General features: G+C 38.5%; 1 protein-coding gene across 3 annotated transcripts in view; it reads right to left on the reverse strand.

Annotated features, from left to right (window-relative positions):
* ARHGAP26 (Rho GTPase activating protein 26) overlaps window positions 1-20183 on the reverse strand; it is a 282090-nt gene extending 261907 nt beyond the window's left edge. For 2 of the 3 annotated variants that reach the window (XM_081317346.1, XM_081317347.1), the window contains exon 1: window positions 19349-20183. In XM_081317346.1, the coding sequence (XP_081173472.1) occupies window positions 19349-19502 (154 nt within the window). In that variant the 5' untranslated portion in view covers window positions 19503-20183. The remainder of the gene's footprint in view (window positions 1-19348) is intronic. The other variant, XM_081317345.1, reaches the window with a different exon arrangement.
* Window positions 20184-20548: the final 365 nt, after the last annotated feature.

Below are 20548 nucleotides of genomic sequence, written 5' to 3' on the forward strand. Positions count from 1 at the left end.
CTTTCTGCCTGGGCGCCTCATCCCCTCACCGGCTGGGCATCTCTCGTCCTCCCCACCCCCCCTCCGGCATCTTGCCTCACTCCTTCCTGCCTCCTCCGCATCCGGTTGTTCTGGTGTGAGCCATGGAGGGTGGCGGCCTGGCTGGACTCGGGCACAACTTCCCTGTGTTTCTGGGCCAGGTGACGCTCTGCAGCACTCCATGGTGAGTGAAAAGGGGTGGCAGAGCAGAGTAAGGGGAGACCTGCTAGGCAGGGAAGAGGCAGGCCTGGGGAATCCAGAGACTGTCCGCCCCCACCCGCACAGCAAGTAGAAAAAGGTCCCACTCACCTTTCCACTCCTCCTGTTTCTTCCTCCGTTGACTCCACGTGCAGTCCAAAGAAGCAAAGAAGTTTGTAGGCAGTCCCAAAAACCAAAGAAGTTCATTCAACAATTCGAACTTTGAGAGGTTTTTTTTTGTGAGCAGTTTGAATTGATCGATTGAATTTTTTTAGTCCCACTTTTTTTTTTGGAACTGGGAGGAGGCTGCCTGGGCTCTGGCCAATGAGCTGTCGAGGGGCTAATGAGCTGCAAATGTTGCTGGGCTCCACCAGCCCACGTGCACTTGCCTCCTACTGAGCAGGTGCTCAGCAGGGCCGGCACCAAGGTGGTGGGGGCCGGACCTTTGTAATTTCTGGGAGAGTTGTGCGGGCCAGATTCAATCATATGGCGGGCTGTTTGTGGCCCGCGGGCCTTGTGTTTGACATGTCTGTCTTACACAAAAGGAGAGGCTAAAACAAGGTGAATATTAAGAATGTTCATTCATAGCCTTCTGTAAATAGAATTTTGGGGGCTTCAAGGCAAATAAACAGAGAAATTTTAAAAATCCTATCATGAAAATGTGTTTATTTGGTTTAAAAAATATTGCTAAAATTACAAATATTTCCTGTTTCATAACTCTTATTGTTTACCAAAGTAATATAGCATGCTAGATATCTGTATACCACTGAAAACATCAGAGGTTTTCTTCAGATTTCAATGAGATACTCTTATCAAAAGAATTATCTGCTTATGCTACATATTCAGAAAATGAGATAGCTGGATCCTGAGCACAATGGTCTTTTACAACTTTTGAACGGTAGCATTTCAAACTGCATATTTATGAAGTCTGATTTTTATAAGATATTCCTTTAGGAACAAAATCTAAAAAGAAATAAAAAGAAGTGATAATTAAAAGAGAGTCAGTTTGGCATAATAATTAAGGCATCAGGCTAAAAATCAGACGACCAGTTCTGGTCTATCCTTAGGCACAAAACCAGCAGGGTGACCTTAGGCCAGTCATCATTCTCAACCCTAGAAAGAAGACAATGGCAAATGACTTCTGAAATTTCGCCAAGGAAATTCATTTTCATGAAGTCAACACTGATTCAAAAGCACACATTAAAAAAATGATTATAGGCCTCTTCCATTTTCAGGGAGGCTATCAGGGAAAAAAATAATGATTATTTCCAGCTCAGTACCATAAACTGAGTGGCCATTATACAATTTATTCAACTACTGTATTCTACCATTGCATTGGCACGTAATATATTGCTCCATGGCCAAATTCAGCACTAGTTGGGTTCACGGGAAGGTCAACTAGGAGCCTGTTAGCCTACCTCACAATTTGGCTTGACCTGATGGAACATGCAAGGGATTTCCAGGAAGCCACACCCAAGACTACAAAAACGAAGTTTTGCTTTTGCTAACTGCCAATAAGTTTAGCACCCTGTTCTACAGGTGACACAAAATGGAAGAAGGAAGGGAAATGTGGATATTTTAATCGGAATCTAAATGGTATGGGTTTGATGCTGTTGAACAATTTAAAAGTTCATCATTAAAATTAGTAATGAATTTTCCTTCTATTAATTCATGTTGTCTCCTGACAAAACCACCTAAGAGGCACACCTGCTGTATCTAGCTAAGACAGTAGTTCTGCAACACTGATCCTTCTTAAAACAAGGGAAACTAAAAGTTTAAAGCAGCATATTCAATTCTATCTCCATTTGTTCTAATTGTTTAAGAACATAAGCAACAAACCAGTTGAAACTACAGCTAGATTTCAACTTAAAACCATTCAGTGACCATTCAAAGCTACAACAGCATGAAAAAAAATTACTTACAACTGGTCTTCACACTTATGGCTGCTGCAGCATTCCCTAACAGCAGGGATCCCCAACCCCTGGGCCATGAACATGCCAGCAATTGGTCTGCACAAACAAGCAAATCTTCATCTGTGAGATTTTGGCAGCACACAAAACCACGCACTCTCCAGTCAGTGGAAAAACCTTTCTCCACAGAACCGGTCCCTGATGCCAAACCCTACAGTCATGTGATCATAATTTGGGTGCTTGGCAACCAACATGTAGTTATGGCTGCAGGATTCCAAGGTCATGTGCTCACTATTTGCAACCTACCCAGTGGGCTTCCAGCAAACAAAGCCAATTGCAGGAAGATGGATTCACTTAACTGCATGATTCACTTAACAACTGAAGTGATTAACTTCACAACCATGATTTTTTTTTAAAAAAAAAAAAGTCAGATAATCAAATGAAACTCACTTTAACAACCACCTTGTTTAGCAATGGAAATTTTGGTCCGAAACTGTGATTATAAATTGAGGACTACCTGTACAAACATTTTGAAATAGTTCTAAAAGTATCATGAAAAGAAATCAGAGCCAGGATCGCCTTGCCTATCTGTTACCCTCTCACACTCATTCTCTCTATTTTATTTTATTTATTGAACTTAGATGTTGCCCATGTTGCTATCAAATGACTACACAAAGCTAAAAGAATCATTTTGCATATTGCATAGAGAAATGAAAAATTATCCTTTCTCCTGCCAAACATCACAAGCAGTCAAAATCAGAGTTAGCATGACAGCAGCCATATGGTATATAAACTCAGGGCATTAATGTAAACGTAATATAACTAACTAACTAACATGGGCTTATTTTAAGGCCTTGAGAAGACTCTCTGATTTACTTCCCCAATTATACCACCAATTTAGAAGAGGCTACCTATTCCAACACACAGCAAGAATCCTGAGACAAGTGTCTACCTCAAGAAAGATAGAAATATAAAAGTGAAGCCTAAAAATACCCAAAAGTGGATTTTAGAAAAATATCTGTTCAGTGAAATTATAGTAACAGAGATGGTTAGCAGATATTCTTTTAGCAGCCTTTGTTCTTTTAGTATCTTTTTTTAGCAAGCCTCTGAATCACATAACTCACCACTGCTGTAAAAAAATAACAGATTTTTGTCATTTGAGGGCAGGGAACAAAGAAGGTTGTAATACAAGCCTTAAAATAGGTCCATTCTTGCACTACATCGCAGAATTTAGATATGCAGAATCTTACTACTTAACATCAAAGGTTTCTACTGTCATTGAGCTTATAATGTTTTGGGTTTCACAAAAGATATGTAACAAGAAAGCAAAAAATCTGAAGGGTGGTTTGGAGGTTATTTTTAATTCCTCCATTTCGTATTAAGCATATTGATTTTTAAGGACCCGACTCATGCTTTTGCATGCAGGGTTTCAACAAGTGCAGCTGACTCAGTTCCATCTTTTTTAAAGCCGGAGACCTTCCTTCTACAGTTTTCTATGTTACATACTTATTTATGAAAGCCCATTCCAGTATCACGTGTTTCTAGAGTCCATCCCACAGTAAAGCAATAGGGAAAGAAGAGAAAGAAACTGGTACTTCCCAAAGCATCCTTCTTCCACCAGTCTTGGCATGTGTTGAGATGGCAATTAACAATGTTCTTAAGCTGGAGAATTGAATGGAAATTCTGGATTTTGGAGTCCGTAAACATGTGGCTGGCAACAGATCATTATAGCTTGTTTTAATGAACAGTGCAACCTTCGGCTCCTGTCCATACCATTCTCAATTCCTATACAGCTTTATTGTTAACATTGATACTGTCATCCTTTATCTCCAGCACATCCTGGGAATGAAGAGAGGTAGCAAAGAGTTGAGTACTCAAAAGCTAGTATGATTTTGTGCCAGGTATATTTACCTAAAGCCATTCCCAGTTTCCTAGTCAATACACCTGTGGCTCAAAGGGTTAGAAAAATATATACTATTTATTTTTCTATATCCTACCTTTATTATTTTTATAAATATCTCAAGGCGGTGAACATAATACTCCTTCCTACTATTTTCCCTGCAACAACAAAGCTGTGAGGTGAATTGGGTCGAGACAGAGTGACTAGTCTAAGTTCACTCAGCTGAGTTTAATGATAAGGCAAGACTAGAACTCAAGTATCCCCTGTTTCTGGCTTGTTGCTTTAACGACTAGACTCTCAATATACTTTCTTAAAATGTGAGAACTACAAGGTGAACTGCATTGTGCCCAAGCAGGAGCTAAGCCTTATCTGAGTAGTCAGCTTTTCAAACAACTAGAAGAGTTTTAAAGTAGCCCTGGAGTTGCATCTGTGCAAACAAATACTTCCTGCCCTAGATACTGCTTCTGAGTCTAGAACACAACGGCTTTACTTTAAAAAGTAAATATTTTGCTAGAGTTTGTTTTGCTTCCATCTTCCATTCACTTTTTGTGTTTCCAGCCTGTCACAATTGAATCTGTATTACCAGCAGCTGTAAAAGAGTTTTATTTTAGGGTAAAAAGGCTCTTACTGTGAAAGTGCCACATATGAGGTAATTCTTCCCCTTTATTAAACCATTCCCCAGAGAGAACAAATCTAACTATTGCTTCTGACATTAAGGCACAAGAGAGGATGCAGAGTTACAATTACAGGCTGTTAACAGGATGATTACAGGGTGTTCTGATTAGCTAATATCCAATCCTTGTGGAAAGGTACATTTACATTGGCAATGTCTCCTATGACATAATGGTAGAACTAATCTACCATAGTAGGATTTAAATATATTATATATGTATTTTACCTATCTATAATATCTTGCAGGCTTTCCATTCTCCATGGGCAGGAACCTCATCTGAAAACCCCTAGACTGAGGGGTTTTAATTGGGTTTTAATGTTTTAATTTTTTTTAAATTTTGGGCTCTAAATTCAATTAATTGTTTTAATTAACTGTTTTAAATCTTCTAATTTTTGTATGGTATGATTTTAACTGCCCTGAGTCCTACGGGAATAGGGCGGTATATAAATCAAAATAATAAATAAATAATAAGTTGTGAGCCCACTGAACTGTAGGCTGACTCGAGAATCTTCTAGTACTCAAAATAAGGATTCTTTATTATAAACTATTATTATACATTATTAACTCACAATATACCGGTATTTATAATTTTATTATTATAAATTAACTAGTAAACTAAGGAGTCTCTCAGTACTCTTTAACATCCTCTCCAGATCGTTAACTGGAACGATCACCAGTACAGTATTCAAATTGCAAAGATCAATCTGATCTGAAAGTAAAATTGTTAAGTCACTGAATTGGTGGCCTTCCTCCCCACAGAATGTTTTAGCATAGTAACAAGTCTCCAAAGTCTCTTTCAATATATAGTTGCTACCTTTTCCATACGAACGCGGTGGCTCAGTGGGTTAGGACGCTGAGCTTGTCGATCAGAAGGTCGGCAGTTTGGTGGGTCGAATCCCGAGTGCCGCATAACAGAGTGAGCGCCTGTTACTCGTCCCAGCTTCTGCCAACCTAGCAGTTCGAAAGCACGTAAAAATGCAAGTAGAAAAATAGGGACCACTACGGTGGGAAGGTAACAGCGTTCCGTGCGCCTTTGGCGTCTAGTCATGCCGGCCACATGACCACGGAGATGTCCACGGACAAGCGCTGGCTCTTCGGCTTTGAAACGGAGATGAGCACCGGCCCCTAGAGTCGGAAACGACTAGCACGCATGTGCGGGGGAACCTTTACCTTTACCTTTACTACCTTTTCCATGCTACACATCTAGGAGCAAGCTAGGAACCACAAAAGATTAAGAATAAGAAAAAGGACAGGAAAGAAACCTCTGTCCCATTTAACTCATATGAGTTAAAAACTACTGCAATTGGTCTCGCTGCATTTTGGCTTTAGGAGCATAACTCTATTTCGTAAAACCTTGTGTTCTACTTTTCTCTTCAGACCAGTTCTCAAGTGATGGTTGGAAAAGTTTTCAAATCAGATACTCATTGGCTTCTACTACACTCATCATAATCACCCTGAGTCCAATACCCATAAAGCTTTATTTTTCCTGGAAAAAATAACTCTTGCCATGAGTTTGACTGTAAAACACTTCATTTGGTACACTTTGGCTCATACCATGCAGCCAAACCATAGCTGGATGAAATATCCTGACAATGTAGGAAATGGAAACCTTTGTAAATAAATTTAAGGAAATGCTGGAAATGTATCAGCTGTAGCTTGCTTTTTAATAGAGTAAGGAATTCAGCTCAGCCTGTAGCATGGCAAATAATTGGGATTTAATTTTGATTGAATAATTCCCCACCCCAACTCCACAAATGCACCTTGCCAAACAGTGTTCCGCTAATACAAACTAAACAGTTTCCAGAAACATGCATGTCAACTGCATGCAGAACTGATTCCCCTTCCTCCCAAAATCTGATCTGGATTTTATTTTTGTCCTTAAACAAAGAGAAAAATATGTACCTATTAGAATGACGTTACATTTCGGGAATAGAGAGAAGTATCATATATACAGGAATCCAGAGGACCCTACAATTCCTTATAATTTTTTTCAGACTTTTATAATATTTTTCCATTTCATCTATTTGGCAAGGTAAAAATATCTACATATTCCCCACTAATCAGATTTCCAAATACAAATTGATAAAAAGTTTTGGATTATAATACAAAAGATTTAACTGTGGTTTAAAAGAAGAAAGTGTGGATAATTGAAGTGGCAATACTGGGACATAGTAGAATGGAAGAGAAAGAATTGGAAAGGATCATAAAAGTATCAAAATCTTAAAATCAAAGTTGAAAGACTATGGCATTAATTGGCCTTGGTGGTCCCAGTGATTATCAGAGCACTGGGTGTGAGTCCAAAACACTTTGGACAGCACTTAAAATATTTGTACACTGACATTACAGAACGCCACACTGTTAGGATCCACACCATATTATGCTAATATATTACAAAATCTTAAGATTCTTTGAAAGAACTTGATGCCTATGAAGGCCAATACCAACTAAAGAACTAGCAGCTATGATTTCACATTGTTGTTTATATAATAATAATATAAACAGATGCTTTTGATGCAATCCCCAAGCATCTGGAGCACCATCTGAACACCATCGGCAGTGACAAAATCACCAAAATCACCATCAATTGCAAAAGGCAGCTTTTCTTGGAACAGCTTATACCTGCAAAAATACCTTTAATGCCATTAAACAACTTCTGCCTATCTCAGGTATTTGGGAAGGCCTCAATAGGTGGATAAAAATGTCAAATCCAGTCTAAACATTTGGCTGGCTGTACAAAGAATCATATAATAAAGAATACCCTCAGAGTGAAAAAGTGCTAAAGACAAAATATTATAATAGAAATACCAACAAAGCCATCAATAAATGAGTAATACCTGTGATATGATACATTGCTAGAATTATTAACTTGTCACAAGCTGAACTGGACAGTCTGGACCATAGAACAAGACTATTTACTATGCATCCCCCCACAGTGATACCGATAAATTATACCTGACTTGCAGACGTTTAGCTCAGGTAAAAAAAATTGTTGAATTACAAAATCATACATTGGCTGATTAGGTAAAGGATCTCCAAGAACAAGAATTGATGATGCAAGTTAAGAATTGGAACTTAATAAATGTAGGAAACAAAAAGTAAATATGGAAATAGTATAATAAAAAGATGAACAGAATGGTGGCAATTACATGAAATTACAATTGCAACAAAAATAGGGGGAGAAATGGATAAAAATAAAACCTGGCAATGGCTTACAACTGGAACATCAAAAAAACAAAGTGAAGGATTGATTTTGCCTGCTCAAGAGCAAGCTATCTGAACTAATACAAAGTCAGAATTGAAAAATAATCCAATAGTTCAAAGTGAGGTTTGTGTAAAGAATCAGAAGAATCAGATATATATTCAGCTTGTGTAAGAAGACTGCACAAACTGATTGTAACCAATGACTAAACACAGTTGCCAAAATGATTCACTGAAACATCTGTAAAAATTATCATGTGCTAATAATGCAAACTTTATAGAACATGTTGAAAAATTAGTCAAAAATGACCAAGTTTAAATATCATTGGAATTCCAAATAAAAACTGATAAAGTCTAGGCTCATAACACACCAGATTTAACTGGGTTCAAAAGAAAAAGTGTGTGAATAGGTGATGTGGCAATACCAAGGGATAGTAGAATAGAAGACAAAAAAATGGAAAAGATTACAAGATCTGAAAATCAGAATTGAAAAATTATGGTATAAACTAGCTGGGATGGTCTCAGTGATTATCAGCACACTGGGTACAAATCCCCCAAAAATCTTATTCTGTAATTAGAAATCTGTTTGCAAACAAAATTTTCATCTGTTAATTGCAAAAAAGTACAAAGCTTGGGTCCACACATATTCCACTCTGATGCAGCATTACAATATCCTAGATTCTTTGGAAGAACTCAGTGCATATGAAGGCCAACACCAGCTAAAGAACTGGCAGCTGTGACTTCATTGGAACAGCTTACATCCTGCAATGATACCATCAAGCAACAACAATTCCCTATCCCAGGTCCTTTGGAAGGATTGAACAGGTGGATAAAAATGTCAAATCCAGTCTAAATATCTGGCTGACTGGGCACCCAACCATAATAAAGTCATTAAACTCTTACTGCATTTAGATAACATATTATATTGCAGTATTAGACTTATACTTAAAATAAGCCAAGCACTGGTATTTACAAATTCTCAGTCTAACAATAAAAATAATAATCGGAAATATGGAAAACTGTTTCAATCTCACATAATATTCCATAAAATAATATTGTGAAAATCACTCCAAACAAAAGATTGTCATTCCAGGAAATTTGGCCAGTGAGTGATATTGCGAATGAGTGATATTGTGAATCATTATAGAAAATAATGTTCTGTAAGATATATATTTTTCTAATGTGCTTTGCTCATCCATTTTCATTGGAAATTAATGAGAACTATTTACAGCTATATTCAACTAGAACAGTGCTGGCTGAAGAATTCTGGGAGTTGAAGTCCACAAGTCATAAAAGGGCCAAGTTTGAAGACCCCTGAACTAGAACTTAATGTTACTTTGATCTGTGATCCACCCACTGCACTTTTACACTGCTTGGCTTTTTGATCTTAACTTTCAAGAACGTGCTTGTTTCTTCTGAATTTGATTGCAAATATTGCAGCAACTTCACTAAAGGTAAGCAGGTAGTATGGATGGTTAGTGATAACAGGGTGACTATCTGAGAATTTCATGAAAATTTTACCTTGAGTTCCACAATAAAGGATTTAAGAGGATTCCTTCCCTTAAAAAAATTATATTTAATAACCAGCTCTTGTGAAGTAGGTCCTGGCCCATTCAAATATATGGAACAGTTAAGAAGCTATAAGAAACATTGTTTTGGCTTATATAGTTATTTCTGTGGAATCCCTCACTTCTTGGCAACTGATAAATGATTCTTGTACACACAACAGGAACTGCTAATCATAAAATAGGGTTCCTAAAGTTTAATTAGGCATGAAATGCCATCCTGCTTCAGTTTCTTGTATTGGAAGGATATGAAGCCTTTTTTTTAAAGTAACATCTTATTTCTGCCATCTGGTATTTACTTCCTTACCCATAAGAGCCAAAAAGAAATGAAGTGTGTCCATTTGTTTTTATTAAGAAAATGAAGACACATCCCACTCTCCTGGCCTCAAAAAAATATGTAATTGATCTTGAATTTGACTCCAGAACCCATGCTGCAATTTAATGGTTGATAATATACAAGCCCCCAGCTACCAACTGAGAGATGGTTATTCCCAGGCCTAACACTATTTTTTCACTGTATTTCAGTTCCAAATACTTGACCGGAAGGTTAGGGATATAGTATCATAAACAAAAGCTTACAAATATGTATGAGGTTGCAAATACAATCTCCAAGACATTCTTTGATCACCCTGCCTATGTTTATCACACCCCATTCTTCCCTGCCACTCCCAGTCTTTTTCTTCCCACCCTATCAATGTTCTCAGAAGATAAAATGAAAGAAGGCAACGCAGCTCACACACAGAGTACCAAGCTTGGTGCAGGGGAGGGGGGTTACAAGCTGTAGGAAGAGAGACATATATATACACAATAACAGAAACAACAAGGTATAGCGATTGATATAGATAGCTTTTGCTGCTGGGTTAAGTTACTGTTCATGAGTCTGGAGAAACTGATCCTAATCCATGAAAGTCTATGGAGATTCTCAATCATCCAGGTCATGGTTGTCCCAAAGGTGTTTTTTCCAAAAGGCAACTAGATTTTCATGTTTTGAAAATGTTTCACTTCTCATCTAAGAAACATTTTCAACAAAAAACAAGAAAGTCCAGTTGCCTTTTGGAAAAAAAAGCACCTTTTGGGATAATCCATAAAAGGTTATACTAAAAGGGTGGCATAAATTTCTCTGTCATTTGTTCACTGTATGAAATATTCCCATATAGACCTGAAAGGACAAATTGTATATTGCAATAAAATAAGGTTATTACACATACTACACAAGATTTCTTCCCCAATTATCTTTTTTTAAATGGTGTTAATACTCAAATCAACAGTTTTATTGATTGTTAAAATCTGTTGATCACATAAGTATGACAGATAATTGGATTCCACGTGGCCCACACAGAAACCTCCCCTTTGCTTCTCAGTGTATGACTTATCAGAAACAGGCTACAGTAAATTATGTCTATGATAGAGAATCAAAAAGCACATGATAAAGCATGAGAGGCAACTATATAAAGTTAATAAACAAGAAATTAAAAAAATCACTGTTTATAACAATCACAAAGCTAACGATGTCAAAATGCATGATAATATGGGATTTGAAAATGAACCGCTTCAAAGAATCATAGCTCAGAAATTAACTGACAGACAACATGACTCCCTTTGGATTAAAGCCGCTAACCTGAAGAGTATGATATGTTGTATGTCCATAGAGTTGCCAGATTCACCCAGGTTTTGCTTTCCTGCTTAACAATCTACATTATCAAGGTACCTGACAGGATAAGGAATACTGAGACTTCCTACAACCTACTTCTACCTTTTTATAGCCCTATATGTCCATCCCACCAGTAGACCATATCAAAAATCAACCCCACTAGAAGGCTAAAACTGCCTTTGAGTAACTATAACATAATTTTTTAAATTTGATTGTGCTGTGCTTCCTCCCCTAATCCTGGGAAGGCGGGACTTAATCCATATTTTTTTCTCTTTGTTGCTTTCATAATGATTCTGGTCAATCACTGCAAGGGTCATCTTCTTTATTCTCTACAATGCCTGACTCTTTTCTTAAGTTGCTCTATTCCTTTACCTGGTTTTCCCATACTTCCCGACCTTCGCTCCTTCCGACGTGATCTAAAAACCTATTTGTTTGAACAAGCCGGCCTGGTCTGATGGGTTTGGGTTTTAATTATTGTTTTAATATAATTTATTTTTACATTTGGGCACTAAGGTTTAATTTGTTTTTAATTTTGTATTTTGGTTATTTTGGTATTTATGGCCCTGTTCACCGCCCTGAGTCCTTCGGGAGAAGGGCGGTATACAAATAAAATAAAATAAATAAATAAATAAATAAATTTCTCTTTCTTCTTTAGGCTTAGTTTGGCCAGGAATCTTTTTTCTGAGGTCCATGTTTAGACTAATGTGGTGGTTAGACCTGGACTCTATCAATCCAACTCAGCCATGAATTTATTTGAGTGAATCACAGGGAGCCACCAAATGTCAACCTAGACCAGAGGTAGGCAACCTTGGCTCTTTTATGACTCATGGACTTCAACTCCCAGAATTCCTGAGCCAGGAATTCTGGGAGTTGAAGTCCATGAGTCATAAAAGAGCCAAGGTTGCCTACTCCTGACCTAGACCATCTCAAAGAACCTCTGGGAAGGAAGGGGAGAAAGGAAGACAGAAAGAGAGGAAGTGTGTGTTATTTCAGAAAGCACAAAAAGTCTGTTGCAGATATTCATAAGTAAAACCCTTAACAAAACTTTTTAAAGCATTTTTAGTTGGCAAGTGCTTACCATACAGCTACAAAGAGATGAAGACTGTTTTCACTTGTCATTTAGTACTGAGAGTAGACTTACACTAATTGATAGAAGATGATGATTGTGTTTAATCTATTAACGCACAGCATTGGAGCCAAAACCAGATATGTCATTCTTGGACAAACATCCAATGGGGCATTTTTTTGGTAGAAGCCAAGCCAAGATATTGTTCTCCTTTTCGACACATTCCAAACTGTTCGATGCACACAATGTGACATGCAAGAAAATTGTCAAATTGGCACTTGCAGATCCTTTATGCAGCAGATTTTTAACATTTTTAATCAGTAGACACCAAATGCTGCATAAATGTGCGTCTGAGCAAAGGAGCTTTGGCTAATTTCTTTAAACTGGTTAACTTCTCCAAATTGATTTACAAGTCCTTGAGAAAAATTATGCAATGTGTATTATGTGACTCAACATCTTTGACAAGGAGACGCTTAAGAGCCCAGCTTACAATGTCTGACATGGCCCTTCTACTGATCAAGTTTGTTTAAAAAAAGATCTTTCTCTGCTGTCGCTTGTCATATCCATTAACCTTACACACCCACTATCCATATTTCATTTTGTGTCTAACTTGAAGCTAGAGCTTTGCAAATTCTCCTGAATAATTTACACATGCCATTTATAAGCAAAAGAAGAGAGGAACATGTGTTGACAAAGAACAGGCCACTTAGAATATCAAGGAAATGATAAATGGAAGCAAAAAAAGAATGCAAAAATGTTGCCCCATGGCATGTCCTTTATTCAAAAGTCTGCTTTTTATTATGAAAACTTACAGCTTAATAAAGCATAATATCTTTTAATTCAAATGCAATACCATGACTTTTTTTAATAAGCAAATTGTCTATTACATGTTAATTACGTGAAACTTCATTTTATTGGGAACTGATTTGAACACAATCTTGGAAGAAAGAGGTATTTAAGGAAAGTTGTTTATTAGAGGCATTGACTTGAAAAAATAATATTCCTTACCAATTGTATTTATATTAATTTGTTCTCAAAAAAACCTGTGCTTATAGCAGTATTAATTTGTTTTCAAAAAGACCTGGGCTTATAACAATAAAATATCCATATTTCTTTTATTTGTCATTTATGTCTTTCCTGTTACTGAAACCTCAATTTTTATTATACTGTATTTTGTTTTATGCACACTGAACTTAAAGAAATTCAAATGGCTATAGTTATTAATCTAACTACAGAAAAATCTTTTTCTTAGGCATACTGTAATGAGCATGAGAGCGTCAAAATATTTATTATTGCACTTAAGCATTAAAAAATAAAATGTTATTTGCTTTGTCCTTTTTGCCCGCCTTATTTTACAAGAATGTCATAATAACTATAGAACATAAAGTTCAGTCAAGCCTGAATGCACTATATAGCAGCTGTTGGTAGCAAAATTATGATTCTGGTGTTTGATAATGGTTAATAAAAATATGAGGTAAATAATGGCACAAATGATCAAAGTAAAATGTATATGCAATGGTCACAGCTACTTTTTAGAGCTTCATTCAACTTTCTCTAGTTCTCTAGACTAAATTGGTGGTGCTATGCAATTTGTGTGGGGATTAGGTCATGTCATCTCAAAAGTTACATAGGTTGAGAAGAACCACAATTATCTCATGCATTCTTGAAAATATAAACCTTACCACAAGTCAGAACCTAAAGAAAGAAAATTCTGGACAAGCAAATCAAATAATAAACAGCATTTAACGGATGCTAGTAGCAGAGTGATTGATGCCTGATTTAAATTATTATATCCTTCGATTCCTGATTTGCAATGCCATACCAACATTTAAAGCTCCCAATTATCACCACTACGTCTTGGCCATATTTGCCAAATTAAAGGAGATCAATAAAAAGTTTAGGAAGGATGCTCTCTAAATATCGTCCTATGTAAGAGTGTATTTATTCTAACATATTCTAATTGGAAGAATTACAATACAACACATGCTTATAACATTGTTAAAGTTCCAAACTCATCTGCCAAATACGGTTGCTTTGTTACTATGTCTAACCATGAAAGGAATTTTGTATATCACAGCTTATCTGATAACAAACCTCATTTTAAAACAGTTTTAAATGGGGAAAATGATAAAAGGTTGCTATTATAACTAGTCACAATCTGGCAAAATTGTGGACAACTATTCTCCATTCAAAACATATAAAAAGACAAATTCATATGAGATTCTGATTAATACCTCCATGAAGGGATTTCAAAGACCATCTTGACCCATATGTGGGAGGAAAGGTCATACATGAAAATCCAGTTACAGCTGCACACGCCTGAGAAATCTTGTAACTGCAACCCCAAGATATACAGGCCACTAATAATCTAGCCAGCTGCCTTCATTTGGGATGAGCAGAGCAATGCAATGCATGTAAATGGAGACAAAAATAAATTAAGGCATGTGAAGCTCCTAAGCTGGTGTGTGAAGTGGGAAGGCAGTATCATATCAGCATCTTGGTATCTGTCAACACAACATTTTGTCCCAAAGGAACCCCAGCCGATCAGGAAGAAAGATTCATGTAGCATAGCTAGACAGGGTCCAAAACAAAAAGGTTGAAATGAAATTAAACATATTCTGATAAAAGTTGCTTCCCAAGAAGCATAGATGGTATAAGAGAACTGCTGAGCTGCCAAGCTGTTCCCTGATGAGTGCTTCATGACTATGGTGTTTCTCACATCACGTCTTCAACTCCAGCCATCCACCTGCCCTTTATCTTCTTAGATCAGTGTTTCTCAACACCTTGGCAGCCTTAAGATGAGTGAACTTCAACTCCCAGAGTTCCCTGGCCAGCATAATTCTTCAGCCAACTCTGGGAGTTGAAGTTCACACATCTTCAAACTGCCATGGTTGGGAATGTTCTGGATTTTCAAATTGAAGCATTATCCATTTTTTTAAAATGCATGTGCAATATTTTCTATCCCTGACCAATTTGCTCATGATGGCTGACATTCTAAAATAATGCTGCCATCTATCCAGACTATTTCTCAGCTGGAGATGTGCAATCCAATCTCAGAATATCCCTATCAAAAATTGAGTGTTTGCAAGGTCAAAATCTTTCAGCCTCAAAATATGTTGACCACATCTATTATTTTCTAATACTGAACTGGCAACAGAAACCTTGTGTAGGGTTATCTTATTTAACCATTTATGCTATTCTACAATACTATTTACCATCATCACAGAATCTCATATGGTTTACAGATTTCTTACAATTCCTGTTTCGTTAATTAAAATTTCGATACATATTTTACAAACACTTCAAACTCTTAAGCATAACACTGCCGAGACAGATACTTGCCATCAAAGCCTACACACCAATAGTCAACACTGTTCATCTCCCTCTCAGCATGGCTCCAAGAAAAGCAAAAGAGATGCTCCTTTTTTAGATTAGCCACAATTTAATGTACTATTCAGGCCCTAAACTGCACTTGGTTTTACACAGAATGTAGAGCCAAGTTTAAAAATCCAATTATTGTGAAGTTCACTGGATGACTTTAAGTCAGTCATTCTCTTTCAACCTAACCTTCCTCACAGATGTACTGCAAAGATTAAAATAAAAAAATAAAGGGGGAAAGAGGAAGGATACTACATGTTGCCTCGTTTCCCAAAGCAAAAGCAGATTATACATGTAATGCATAAACAATACTTTAACATTTGACATGTTTCAGATTAATCCCTGTTCATCTGCAGTCATACAAAACTGACAGTGAGATTAACCTCAAATAAAAGGGAACATTTTGGAACTCTTTCTTGCAACTACAATAAAAGCACATGAGTTTTGAAGGAAGCTAAGTATGTTCTCATATTTATTTGCTGCACTTATTAGACTACATATAATGAAGACTAATCACATCAATAAGGTTGGTCCAATGTAGATGAGTAAAATCACTATGGCAAAGAGTGACGCCTGCACATGTCCTAAATAGACAACTTGACATCTTAGTTATATTTTTAGATCACTATTACATGTTGTATAATGTGTTTTTCAGACATAGGGGAAAAAGATGGCAAAGCAAATTCTAGCGATCATGGATATACCAAGTCTTTAAACAAAAAATGTTTCAGGCTGCACTGGAGCTGTGGCTATTCATGGACATGCTTGCAAACGCAGCAGGAGCAGCTTGCTAATCAGCGGTGTGAATCAGAAAAAAGATGCAGCTGTTTCAGCATATTCAAAAATAATGCCTTGAACAAGCTTCTATGTTTTATAAAGCATCTCTTTCAAAGGATTTACACAGCCCTCTTGGCCAACATGGAAGGCAATCCACAGAAATGAGAAAAGGTAGAGCTCCACGGGACTTCAATAAATGCAGCAATAAGAAGCAAAGCACACACCATGTGAAAACAGTAGACCAAAAAAATGACACTTGACCTATAGAGAAATTTTCCTGATTCACAATTTAATCCTGCTCCGTATGTAGGTAGCAAATCTTAAAGCACAAGTTAAATGCAAACATGCTTGTTTTTCTCCCTTTTATGAAACTGTTCAAACATCAAGGGCAAGGCATATCAGTGCCACTATACAGAATAAAAACAGGAAAAAAATACCTGGAATGCAATCAGTACAGTATTATATTAAGATAAAGGTAAAGGTTTCCCCTGTCCAGTCACGTCCAACTCTACAAGATGGTGCTCATCTTTGTTTCTTAGCAGAGGAAGCCAGCCTTGTCCAGAGACATTTTTGTGGTCACATGGCCAACATGACTATAGCCCCGTGGTGGCGAACCTATGGCACGTGCGCCATGGCCCAGTTCCTAGGCCTTCAACTGGGTTTTATAAAACCTTTTCGCTTTAGGCCTCTGCTGCCACGTGCAAAAAAAAAAGGTTCAATCAATCAATTTCAACTTTTCCCAGGGGAAAAAAAGATCTCGCAAAGTTGGAATTGATTGAACTTTTTAGTCCCACAGAGTCTGCCATTACCACTGCAGCCACGCCCACCCAAATGGCCACATCCACCCAAACGGCTATACCCACATACCCACCCGGCACCCAGATACATAAGTGTGTTTTGGGTTGCAGTTTGGGCACTAGGTCTCTAAAAGGTTCACTGTCACTGTTATAGCCGAAGAGCACAGAACACTGTTACCTTCCCACCTATTTGGTACCTATTAATCTACTTACATTTGCATGTTTTCGATACTGGATTGGAAAGAGTTAGGTTCCAATCTTCGGTTACAGTGATACTCACTGGTTAACTTTATCCAATCACTATCTCTCAATATAATCTAGCTCACAAGAGTTTTGAGAGAGAGAAAAGGAAATGAAAGGAATCGTGTGAAGTATCTTAAACTTCTGGAGTAAAGGTCAGGGTATAAATTCAATAAAAATAAAAATCCACCAAGGCCAATTCATTATAGTACGGAAAGGCAACCAGATGCCTTCTACCCATTTTGGTCTTCCATTCCCCTATTTTCTAGGAAGCTGAGTGTACTCCATATGGGTGTTGATCTCCAACCACTAAGTTGTCTTATCCTACTATAGTGACAAGTTACTGGCACTTGTCACATTGTTAACACCCGCTAAGTATTGGAAATTTATTTAGAAATATACATGATGCCCACTCCCTTAATAGACTATAGACCATTATATAGCAAATATTCTTGCCAGCCTCTTCTAAAAAGTGAATCATGCGCTCTCACTTTTAAAACTCTGGGACATAACTTTCCAACATCTGGAGTTTTGCTAGCTTTAAATCTCTTAGAACGTAATAAGATATATCTTGAGACTACCTTGTGCCAGCTTAATGCTGCACAAGACCAATTCAGGCTTTATTACAAAGGAAAATTTCATCAATTGACCTTTTATACAAAAGCTTTAGGTAGAGATCCATACCTAAGAATGCAAAGTATTATCTATCCATCATCAATGACAATTAAACACAAATATCATATGAGAGAGAAGCTCAAGAAGACTTTATTTAGCCCATTTAACTCTTTAAATAGTTCATTATAGGGGTACAGTTATTTGCCTTTGGCTTACAAAAAAAATGAAAAGCAAACACCGCAGGCCATAGCACTCTCTCTCCACACACACACACACACACACACACAGAGAGAGAGAGAGAGAGAGAGAGAGAGAGAGAGAGAGAGAGAGAGTGAGAGAGAGAGAGAGAGAGAGAGAGCGAGAGCTTATCAGCTCTGCAGAATAAACTAGGTACCCTTTTATTTTTGTAAACCTGCTCACAACTTTGCATTTCCAAATAAGGAATTTAAATTTTGCTAGATTTTTAAAAGGAAAAGTCACAGCAAAATGTTTGGGAATCAGGGCTGAGTATCACTTCAACTGCAGGAAGTATGCTTAAGGAAACAAAATACACATTTCTACACTAGTGGCAAAGGACAGCACAACCTCTTAGCCTCTCTCCCTCAATAATAATTCATCCAGAAATCAAATGATTTCAATCATTTATTAATGACTGATGGTACAATAATTTATTGTTCTGCTTCCTATGTTTAGCAATTCAGTAGTAAGATTGACCAAGAGAATAACTGAATGGTTTTGGGAGAAAAACAGTGACAGTGTGTAGTGTTATTTTCCTAGGGCTTCTTCCTCTATTCCTCAATAACATCTTGTAATTACAGGACTCTAAATGGGAGGCACCTCTACTAAGCAGCAAAGATTGCAATACTGTAAGAGCAATTGCTTAAGCAAAACAATTCAACCTACAAAGCTCAACTCTTAGTGAGAAATGATTTACCCCAAGGCCTTTCATTTTCATAAATGAACACTGGGCTACAGACAAGGAAGTGACAGATAAGTCTGGAAACTACCCCGTCAAGGTAAAAAGCCTGACAATCTACCATCAGCCTTTTTACCCAATGCAACTTTCTCTGACCTCTGTGAACGTTTGGTGCTAAGATAAATGTATTCATAAATTACTGGGCCATAAATTCCCTTGCTAGAATTACCGCTTGATTTATTATTAAACTGGCAGGTTTCCCCCCCCCCATGTTACACTTTCTACTCCATCACTCCATGCTTGCATGCGTGTTTCCCCACCCATGTTTGTTTTCCCAGGTAAGGCTGCACACAGTTCTTCTAACCCTAGTAATGTCTGATCGGATCCAAGGTTTCTTTTAAACTAAAACACACCTAATACAGATTCACAGAAGACCTGTCACTCACTTTTAAGGGCCACAATGAGTGCCTTTCCATCCTTGATCAGCTCCTTGATGAACTTGTTAGTGTTGTCCAGCTCAGCTTCGTGAGACTTTAGCCTTTCTCGGAATTGGGGGCTGTCCAAACAGCAGTCACTAAACTCCAAGGCAGGTAGCCCCATGATTTCCCAGAGCCCCTCCAAAGCCAGACCTACAGCCAAAAGCAATCAATCAGCTGGAAGAGAAACGTCCAGGAACGGAAACCTTTCCCTAATAAAGCACCTTAAAATCGTAACAGCCGAACCACCATCAGCGTTGAAAAATGTTATCCGGTCCGTCCCGCAAAATGCAAAAGAAATCAGCCGCCAAGAGAGCTGTTTTTATGCTGCTCGGGATCCGCAGGCATCAGGGAAGTCTAATTTCTCAACTCTCTCGAAGCAGAAGAAAACGGGTCCAAGGAAACGGGTTTTGCACCGAGGGGCTGCTTCACACGCCAAGGCTAGAGGACAAGCGGCGTCTGAAAGAAGGAAACGGCGTTGCCTGCCGGAGCAGCCAACGCTACCGCTGCCGGAGGACAGCTCGCGGCCACATTTCCCAAACACGCTGCAAACTCGGGGGCGGTGCGGTCGTCGCTGTTGCCGGAACCTCCACAGCAGCTCTTCGCCGGGTCGACGTTGCTGGGGCTGCCGCCGCCGTCGGAGAAACTCACCCCGCGCGGCCTCCCGAAGCAGAAGCCGCAGATCTTCCAAGCTCAGCGACGCAGCCACCTCCGACGGCATCCGGGATCAACCGGGACCCTGCGCTTCCCCATTGGAACGCGGGCGATCATTTTCCTACAGCTCTGCCCGTTGGAACGTTGTGGAAAGAGATTTTTTTTTTCCCCTTCTCTCCTCCTCCTCCCCCCCCCCGCCACTCCGGCTCAGACGCGACCCCGCCTCTTGCACCAGCAGGAGCCAATCAGAGGCCGGACTGCTCATGGAGCAAGGAGGGGGGGGGAAGCAAGAAAGATGCCTTGCGAAGACAAGACCCGGTCTGAGGGTGGGGGGGGGAGTGGCCAGAGGTATGTCAAACCGCATGGAGCTGTTCTCCCCCCCCCCCGCACACTTCCCCTCCCTTCCCGCCCTCTTAAAGACATACACCCTCCGGAATGGGGGAGGAGTGGCGAAGGCTGGGTTGTTCAAGGGCGTTTCTCGTAAACCTGTTGCTGCAGTGCAGGCTGAAGGAGAAA

This window comes from Vipera berus (genome assembly GCF_964194415.1).
Source record: "Vipera berus genome assembly, chromosome: 2".
Classification (NCBI taxonomy): domain Eukaryota; kingdom Metazoa; phylum Chordata; class Lepidosauria; order Squamata; family Viperidae; genus Vipera; species Vipera berus.